Source organism: Conger conger, chromosome 14, assembly GCF_963514075.1.
Source record: "Conger conger chromosome 14, fConCon1.1, whole genome shotgun sequence".
Classification (NCBI taxonomy): domain Eukaryota; kingdom Metazoa; phylum Chordata; class Actinopteri; order Anguilliformes; family Congridae; genus Conger; species Conger conger.
In genome coordinates this window covers 19456392-19466580 of record NC_083773.1, presented here as the reverse complement: position 1 = coordinate 19466580, position 10189 = coordinate 19456392, and the positions used below count along the sequence as shown (strand labels likewise).

General features: G+C 39.8%; 1 protein-coding gene across 1 annotated transcript; it reads right to left on the bottom strand.

Annotated features, from left to right (window-relative positions):
- Window positions 1–1341: 1341 nt before the first annotated feature.
- Window positions 1342–7141, bottom strand: LOC133109393 (acidic mammalian chitinase-like). The gene is made up of 11 exons (XM_061218717.1): window positions 7117–7141; window positions 6807–6833; window positions 6433–6637; window positions 5785–5841; window positions 5175–5340; window positions 4618–4742; window positions 3039–3162; window positions 2586–2771; window positions 2263–2379; window positions 1998–2130; window positions 1342–1610 (listed from the first exon to the last, which is right to left on the bottom strand). Exons 1-11 carry the CDS (start codon window positions 7139–7141, stop codon window positions 1342–1344), a joined length of 1434 nt encoding a protein of 477 aa, XP_061074701.1.
- Window positions 7142–10189: the final 3048 nt, after the last annotated feature.

Here is a 10189-nt window from a genome sequence, read left to right as displayed (position 1 = left end):
CATAACATTTATGGATGTATGTGCAACTGGGTACAATGTCAGTCTGTTATGCGCTTTGGTCTAAAATAAAACATTTCCCAATTCAACAATCCATAATAAAAATTATACATTTTGAACGTATACCCACACATTCATCATTTAAAAAAAGGAAACATTTGGAACTCTATTTTGGCATATGTATATGTATATAATTTCTGTGTGCTGTGAAAACCTCCATGAAAGAATGCATTGAGGTCTCTCAACAAAAAGGTTTTTTTATAAAGCCTTTCTTCAAATTTTGCCAGAAAATTACACTATAATCAAATACATTACAGTATTTCACTAAATCAAGCGCACCTGTTAGTTATTTGAGAGACAAAACCAAAAGTAGTTTCTTCTGCAAAAACTTTGAAGTTTTAAATATTTAATGAAACAAGCTATTATTTGCAATATGTTATTAGTTATTGCACATAATATATTGTACATTGATGTAATAATATAAAGTTTGTTGTGAAATTTCTCAAGATTAAAAGTAAGAATTGTGTCCTCTTGAACAATTTACTGTAAATATGTTTAGCGGTAAATGTGAATACCACGTTCTCACAATAAAAATTCCTTGGAGTCAAAGGAGTTAAATATTTTTTCAGCTTTTCCTGAATTTCCTGATTCTGTCTCTGTGTCTATGGCACCATCTCATGTGAAATGATGGTGTTTTCCATGCAATTTGACACTAAGCTCTTCTTTACCACATCTGTCTTCAGCTCATTTCTGAAGCCAATCTGATATGTTGCAATTGCCTGTGGTTAGATGCTTGTAGGAAATACAATGGCCTTGTCACACTAAACGCAGAGACACTTAGCTTAAGGGCTAGATTTAGCACCCAGCATTTGTGTGAGACGTGTTAAAAAGGAAGGATGATACAACAAGGATAAAGAAACTGGGAGCTTGTTATGATGCAAAAATGCATTTTTATTTCATGTGCTCAGAATGAATTGAAAATATACACACGGCAAGCTGACATTCAAATAAGATTATAGACTTGGTTCCTTCTGCTATTTGGATGTACAAAACCCAGTGCTTGAGCACTATTTGCCTATCTATTACTCTGCAAGAATGTTTGAACGTTTACTTTCCACTAATTTGCAACCTCGTTTACATTTTGGTGCCCGTCCTCCCGTTTACAACATTAAAATAAAGCTTTACAATTATCTGCATATTCTTCTACATTTTTCTACATTTTTTTCGTATTTACACAAAGCATCGTACCTGGTTTAAGTGCAATAAAATAATTAGGTCTGGTGGGGGCCTTAGATGGAGAGGCTCCTCAGACCAGCGCTAATGCTGTAATCATACAGGTGTAAATCAGTGAGCCTTAGGCCAGGTGCAACACTTGCAGCTTTCGTCGAACACTGTGCCTGCGCCACAGCGTTTGGGGAAGGTCACTCCCCCTGAGCATAAGTAAAAGGCGTTAGGATCTTCCGGATTGGGGTATACGCCATCAGGCTTGCCAGTGCAGAAGGTATCTCCGGGGCCAGGGATGTGGGGGGTGGTGGTGGTCGTGGGGGGAGTTGGTGGTTTATCAGTTGGGGGTCCGGGCTTGGTGGTGGTGCTGGGTGGCTGTGGAGGCAGTTCTGTAAAAAATATTGATCACACTTTACAATAAGGTACATGAATTGGCATTAACTACTGTAGTTGTTAACATGAATTAATTGACTGTAGATTCATGTATAAATATTAATGTAACTAGCACATGAAACCAGCAGTTCTCATTGATGAATGTTGAAAAATGTTGGCACAATCTGGCGTTGGAGTGTTTTTAGACATCGTTTAAAACAAGAGAAGATTAGCCTCATATTATCCTCAGAGTAAACAATCCTAATTAGCCTCAGAGTATGTATTTAAATTAGGCTCCGAGTATCTACTCGGATTAGCTTCAGAGTATGCACTAAGATTAGCATCAGAGTAAGTACTCAAATTAGCCTCAGAGTATCTACTAAGATTAGCATCAGAGTATGTACCAATATCCAGGAGCTTGCGTAGGTGGCCCATGAGGGGATGATTTCCCTGCCCACAGAACTGTCCTGCGAAGTCATCCAGGTCCAGGGCCCAGACAAAGGCACCTCCAATCTTCTGGTCCTTCAGGTAGCGCACCTGAGAGGCAGGAGAAGGGCGAGTGAAACAGGAGAGTTTTGTCATCATGAACCATCACCACTGTCAGAATCATCATCATCACCATCAGCCTCACTGTGACTGTCACCGCAATCGTAACTGTAGACACGGTACCTTGGTCTCATAGCTCTCCTGCGTGTCAAATCCCACCCACTCGTATCCTTTGGTGGCATAGGGAACTTTCTGGTCAGTAATCCACTGGATAGTGGTGCCTTTCAGGAAACCACAGATCTGAAAGATGACAAAATAAATCAGCCTTCATACCAGTCAGCCTTGTAATTAGTGCTACTGATTGGCCAGACTGTCTTCACACCTGACTCCCACGTGAAGAGAGGCTGGAAAACCAGCAGTTCTCGGCCATCGAGAACCATAAGCTGCTGATCCCTGACCTAGGCCTTTTAGACAGTGGTTATTGGCTGTGGCTGGCCAGTGCCCACCTCGTAGTATGCCCAGAAGCCAGCCTCCCGTGTGTAGGTTCCAGCAGAAGCAGGGCCAGTTGCTGTATCCCCAACCCCATTGGACGCCGGGTCGGCCAGGCGGAACGTGCGGCCGTATGTGGCGAATCCCATTCGGAGCTTGTCAGAGGGGACACCGTTATCCCTCCAGTACCTCATGGCAAAGTCCTGAAGGAGCAAAGGAGAAAGAGAGAAACATAGAGCAAGAGTGAGACAGAGAGAGCGCAAAAGAGAGACATAGAGCGAGAGAGAGCGATAGAGTGAGAGGGAGACACACAGAAAGAGAGAGCAAGAGAGAGAGAGAGACCATTATGTCAAAATGTATTGCTGTTATGTTCAATGGGAATGGACCTTTTGGTCCTACATTTGGCATGTCTTCTGTTGGAAAATGCCACCGGTATTTAATCATTGCCATGATTGAGCTGACGAGCTTACGGTGTTGAAGTAGATGAGGTCTCCGTTATCCTGAGCTCCACGGTACAGCGGGCTGTTGTGCCCAGTGAACCTCTCCCAGGTCCCGTGGAAGTCATACGTCATCACATTGATGAAGTCCAGGTGCCTACAAACACATAAACCTGTTATTCATGGGCAATGTTTTTACCAATAACGCTACCATCACCAATCACCTGCAGCAACAGGTATGCTGTCGTCCACCAACAACTGCTAACAGCTTCATGTGAGTTGATACTCATATGATCAACACATATTAGTAACAGAGTGACTGACTTTGAACATCCCAAAAGAGCTTAAAATGATAAACACATCTGAGAACCCTCTATTTTGTCATTGTTCGGTTAAGCTCTTGGTTTAGTTCATATATTGTCAGTTTAGGCTCACAGCAGCCTCTTTGAATTTGTCATTCTAAGAAAATGCAATGTGTTTTTGCCCTTTTTAATGTTATTGCAGATGCTACCTCCATGTTGTTAAGCTCAGTATCCCTGGAAGTGCCCATGGGCAAATTCACTGGCACACCCTTCTCTCACTTAGTCATTCTCACGCCCTTTGAGTGTGTTAGGTGAATACGAGTGAAATCCACTACTTCACCAAAAAGCCTTAAGGCTTCAGTCCTTCTTCATACAAAAAGGTGACCTGAATTCAATGTCACAGCATACTGCTATAAGTATTGAGTCAAGAAATCATATTAAACAGAACTTACTGTGCTTGATTTTAATGTCCCTACATTGGTTAAAATGACCACAAAGCGGTCATTGTTCATTACCCTTTTCATGTATTTTATTGTATGGAGACGGCACTGCTAATGTGTCAAATGTATTGCTGATATTGGTTATGGGTATCCCAGGCTCATTGTTTAATGCCAACAGAAATTTACCTTGAAGCTCCTAGTTAATGTATCTAACTGTGTTTTCAAGGAAACATTATTTACCAACACTTGGTGTATTCTAAACATTTTCATTGGGTTTTGTTTCATCATAGAACCGCCTCAGAGTATTTCAAATATGACTGCGACTCTTAATGTTCTTATTGCTGTGCTGATGCCAAAGTGTCTGCGGTTTGCGTGTAGCTTCCAAGGTCTCGGTGCCTCTGATATGCTATACAAGCATCTCAAGTTCACAGAACTGATTTCAGGGAGATGCAACACTTCGGCCACACATTACGAGCACAAAAAAACTTCCAACAGAGGTGGAGATAGCTGATTTACTGGAGATTTATGACCCCATTTATGACCATGGTCTATGGTATCACTGAGCTCATACCAAAAATCTGTGGGACTCCCGGAGCTACCAGGAGACTTGGGACATCTGTGTAACAACTGTTCTCAGATCAGCTTTCACACGATCTTTGAAATTCTGTATTTATCCACAACACCTTTTGTAGACACCAGCGCCCGAAACTGAACCTTTTGTTTATAGAGGAAACGTGTTTGGTTACTCACTCAAGATCTGAGACCTCACCAAGTCGGCACGCAACACCTTTCACAGGAGCAGCTGACTTGTGAGGTTGCATTACTTATTGGTGATTTATATTAGCGTTAGCAACACATTGCTGGTCTTACTTTCCGATTTCAGCGATTTCATAGCCGGCATCAATGGTCCCCTTCCCAGCAGACACTGCTGCAGTGAGCATCAACCTGCGGCGTCCAGTGGCCTTTCCTTCTGCCTCATAGGCCTCCACAAGCTCCTGCATTTTCACAGAATATTAGCAGTTAGCACAATGGTCAGGCTTAATATTCCTGAATCAGACACGGCCCGGCCCAATTAGCAACATAAGCATCTTCTGAGAGCCCCGGGAACACTAGGGGGCCTCTTTGGTTTGGGTTTGGGGGCCCCCAAATCAAGTCCTGTTTAGGTCCCCTCATAGAGTATCAATGATGATACTACACAGGATGAGAAGCACAAAATAACGTGATTTGTGCAGATGTGTTGAACACTAGGTGACCCTTGTGATGTCCAGCATTGAAGAATCTGTGAGGGCAATAGTTGAGGCCTTTCCAACCTATACTGGAGCCAATCGCACTGGCACTAGTGAGCAACGTCTCTCAACAAGAGAAGCGAACAGAAAGGAAGTGAGCTTCGAAACAAAGCCTGTTTTTGTCAGCTCGGCCAGGCTCACCTTGCACAGGAGGGTGAATCTCTGCTTGTCCTCTGGGGGGCTCCCTCGAGACCCAGGGTACTCCCAGTCCAGGTCGAGCCCGTCAAAGCCGTGTGTCCGCAGGAACTTGATGGACGACTGGATGAACGTCTGACGGTTGGCTGGGGTGGACACCATGATGGAGAACCTGAACGGAAGGTACAAAGCCTTTTCAGAGAGGCAGGATCCAGTGAAACAATGTCACTCTGATGTTCAGGTCAGTGGTCCCCAACCTGCCCCTTGAAGTCTTAACGATCATTAATAAGTGGCTCATTTAAAATACGGCATGGGGTGAGAGGGAAATGTTTATTGTCGTGATAACCATCTTTAGTGTTCAAAACTTTATCTTTCTTCAGAGTCCCTCCAAAATGAGTTGTTTCTGTGCTTTCATTGACCAAGTATGAATATATTGAATATATTTCTCATTATATAACTGCATTTTCAAAGAATATGTAATCATTTCTAGTTGCAGTTTGTCACAGTATGACTTACCACAGAAATAAAACCACAATTGTTAGCAGTGATGTAGAGATAAAATTACATTTCAGTTAAAACGATTCAGTTAAATATTTATAAACTGAGTGTGACTCACTGAGCTGAGCCAAAGTTCCATCCACCAACAGCCAGGAGAGTTGTCAGATGGGCATTTCTGTTGTTGAAGGAAAAAAATTTAAATTACAATATGAATTACATGCTTTTCTTGCATTGCTATAATTATGCATAGCCAAAATAAACTGTATATTTGTGGTGATTTTGTAGTTCAGGTCACAAAATGTTCCTTTGGAGACTTTGGCACTGATATTGTTTTCTCACAGGTAATTGTATCTTTATCCTTATCACCTTCATATGGACAAATTGTGCTGTTTTGATCACCTGGTCTTTCCCTACATTGTTACATAACTGACCTGCAATTGCTTGCTTGGTTTATCATTTTTTTAGTCTCCAGCTGCTGCCAACAAGCTTGCACTACAGTGTTTGCATCTTGTTTGATACATTGTTATCAAAGTTATTATATATGGTAAATTATTAATTCTTTGACAATTATGATTGACCCATATAATAGCATATGATTCACTTGTTATGTTAAGCTTTGTTTTGATTTTTCTTTTTATGTACATGTCCTTTCTATGACTGTAGTTTCAACATAGTTCCCTTTGAAAGGATTTAGATCAGTGATCCTTTGATGAATGACCCTGACCTTACTTTTTATAGTTTTGAAAACATTATTACAGGTACATACTTCTTCTTCAGGTCGTTGAAGGCCTTGTAGAGAACATCGTCATTCCACTCGTACATGGTAAGCTCGTTGTTGTGGTTGAGGATGGAGAAGGCGTAGAGCAGGTGGGTGCACAGGAAGGGGTCTACATTAGCAGGCAGGTACTTTCCAATCCCAGGTCTGTATTGGGACCAGTTGGTGAAATAGCACCCCATCTCAAGTCCAGCACCTGAGGATTGAGATTGGTTCATTTGAACCAGTTCAACATTATTAGGATTTTTTCTTAAATTCTAAGTTAGTGTTCCAGAAATCCACATTTGTGATTTTGCAATTGAAAGGGTCTTGTTAGAGGACCTCTCAGACAGAGAGCACTGAAAGATCTACAGTATGTAACTCACCTATCTGGCAGAGCACCAGGCATAAGCCTTAGGAGAAGACAAAAGATTGATGTTAACGAGGAGCAAGGACCGACTGTATGATGTTTTGCATGATTTTCAAGAGCAGTGACAGTGTCAAAATGTTTTTTTTCCTGCAACGATTATTTCATGTTTATGAGCCCACACCAGAATAGTGTGGTTCAAGCAGCTGTCAAGGTCTGTGTGGAAGATTCATAACTGCGAAATGGACCTTGGATGGTTGAATGAAATTGTCACTTTGTTAGGAAACGATTGTGCTGTTTTTCTTCCTGGATGGGTGAAGGTTATTTACCTGCTAAGACAGTCAGCTTGGACATGGTGATTCTCCTGTATAATGAGGTTCTCCTTGGATTCCTTTTCTTAAATGAAAGATGTGCCAAAATGTTACGATTAAGTCGATACTATTTACTATGCACACACGTTTAATTAGTATCTTATATTTATTCTTTATTTGGATCCCCATTAGCTTCCAGATACTAGTCTTCATGGGGTCCACACTTTAAAAGCAAACAGTCATTAGCCATCACAGTACACTGTATGGCACAGACAAAGCAGCAAAGACAGTAATGAATGATGAATGAATGAATGAATGAATGAACTTAGGCTTCAGAAATGCAAGGTAACATTTGTTAAAATAACACAAAAATATCCTGTAGAAATAATAACAATGAAAACAACAATGACTCCAACAGAAAACTAGACCTATTGATTGGGAGTCATTGATCTAAATAGCATTGTACACATTAAACAGTGCTTTGGATGTTTACCAGTGACTGTTATGACTGTAATAATCTGGCAAATATTGCCAGATATCTGCCTTTTTCTAATTTGGAAACGCCACCTGAGTCAGTAAGTCCGCCTTACCTGGGGTACTTCTGCGGCTGAGAGGACCAACGATTGCAGAAATGCATCGGCTTTATATAGAGCTACAGTGCTCAATAAAATACTGACGGGTCAATCTGGGTCCATCTACACAAGATTAATGACTGCCAATAAAAAAATGATTGGATAAGATAAAGGATGGAAACTTTGAATAAAGTGCAGGGATGCAAATATTGAACAGCCTTTGTCGGTCCATACTGATCATTAGGCCAAGGGGAAAAATGCTAGTTTTTTAGGAGAGGTTAGAGTCTGTTACCCTGATTTTAGCCATTGCACCTCGTGACTAAATTACATATTTAATTATAGTGCACTTTTGGCTTTCATTGCAAAAATAATCAAGTAATCTTGTACAATAAGGTCATCAAACATTGTAAGCTACATTCCCAGCTTGGCACAAAGTAAATTGTATGCATTATTCCTGCAAGTTAACAAATCACAGGAACAAGTGAATTAATACTCCATATTTCAATTCATACAGACTAATCACTGATGGATAGTGGCAGGACCATTCTCTGGAGGAATGACTTTGCAGATGATCAACCCCCTGTAATGTTTAGTCCTCAGTACTCCTCTGGACAGAGTTGCTATATCAATAATTAATTTTTAGTCAGTCCAAACTGGAAATATTAACTGGAGAGTAGTATTAGCCATTTTATGATATTATATTATATAAATATAGTATACAGTCTGAAATAAAAGTCGATACATTTCAAATCTTACTGTAAGAGTTTATTAATTAATAACCTGTTCAGAAACACATTTGTGACAAACAAAATATTAGCCAAAGATTTTTCAAAGATTGAAAGATTGATTGGTCTCATTTCTGTTCTGGTCAGCTGAGTTCTGGAGTCTGGATTCTAACATATCATAGCCATATTTAAAATATGATATATGATATTGTGGAAATCATGCTAAATGTAAGAAACAAAGTTTTTTCTGGCCTGACTTTGAGGATTAATAGCTGAATATTTGTTTGAGTATCACATTGGCCCAAATGAGAGTCCATATTATACAAACAGCATAACAGATGAGCATTTAAATGCTATTTGAGAAAGGACTGGTTAACACTGTCCTGTTTCTGGGTTTCAGTAGCTCTTGTAAACTCTGAGTGCACAAACGATCTTGAATTCTACTACCCTACATTCCTTCATTTCTTGGGTAAATGTTAAGGGGAGTTTATAGTGTCGCTTGATGGAAATTGCAGAACTATCATGAAAGTTCTATTGTCGTCCGACATGGACTGTGGTTGTTTTCCTAAGCAAATTCATATAAACGCACTCAAGTCAGTTTATATAAATTTTTATAAATGCCAGAGTATAAACCAAATGTTGCTGCGACCATGCATTATACATGTATAATGAAAAGCATTGCACTTATTTAGCATTTTGATTAGTTATGCAACATATTTGCTTTTTGATTTATTATGTTTCAATTAAAGTACTGTACAAAATCCTACACAGACCTATGATCTAAACAAGACAGTCTCACAACAGGGCCTCATCAAGTAATTTAACCCATGGCCCCATAGATACAGTACAAGGCCAGTTCCATTTTAATAATCCCAAATATACGGTACTGGCTGCGTAATGTATAGAATGTACTGTCTTTGGAATGGAATGGAAATTATGGAATCTGTCATTGGAATAGAATGCATATTACAGAATCTGTTGTTGATATCATCCTTACTACTTTAATGGGACATCCACTTGCTGAACCTGGATTCCAAATTCTACAAACAGACAAGGCAGCTCTGATAAGAAAGAACTTTTGCAAAAACATGGCTTGTTTTCTGGGACAAGTGACTGCAATCATGGGAGCTGACAGTAATTATGGGATGCATTTTTTTTGTTGTTGTTATTTTTATTTAATTATTATTATTTTGGGGGATAACTTTTCACATAAGTACTGATTTATCCAAGCAGTTTACATCCATTAAACAATATTTGGAATGTAATATCATTGTCATACATGCAAATTGAACATAAGTGAACAGAAAATAACACAAAAAAAGAAAAGAAAAAAAACCAACAACAATAATGATATCATTAACAATTACTACTGCCTTTCCCCCACTTGCTACAGCACTGATTACAAGAGGGGAACTGGGTTCTGGATCCATCCAGAATTATATAAGGCAGCCCTCCCACTAGCTTGTGTGCCAACTTGAAACGCTGACTACAAAATTTCTTTAGCCAGCTATGTTAATTACCTAGCAATCTAGTTATGTTTTTATTGGGTGATTTCCAAAAGTGTGCCCCTTATCTGACCCCCAATGGAAAATAGACTGTGCCTATGGTGCCGACAGGTTTGATAAAGAGAAAAAGTCATATGATATGTATTATGATGCATTCTTTCAGAACTACTGAGTTGAAATTGCATTCAGTAAACCTTCGGTTTTCCATATATGGTGTTATCATGTTTTGTTTGGTGTTGCTGGAAAGCTGATGTTGTGGGGAAGGTGATGTCATTAGTGGTGAGGCACA

What these genes read in the sequence shown, in the direction of transcription:
- LOC133109393 (XM_061218717.1), bottom strand. Translation starts at nt 7,141, where the DNA reads ATGTCCAAGCTGACTGTCTTAGCAG. An exon ending in CCTGGTGCTCTGCCAGATAG is followed by an intron (nt 6,638 to 6,806) that starts GTGAGTTACATA and finishes CTCAATCCTCAG; the next exon opens with GTGCTGGACTTGAGATGGGG. An exon ending in GCTTCTGGGCATACTACGAG is followed by an intron (nt 2,380 to 2,585) that starts GTGGGCACTGGC and finishes GTCATCTTTCAG; the next exon opens with ATCTGTGGTTTCCTGAAAGG.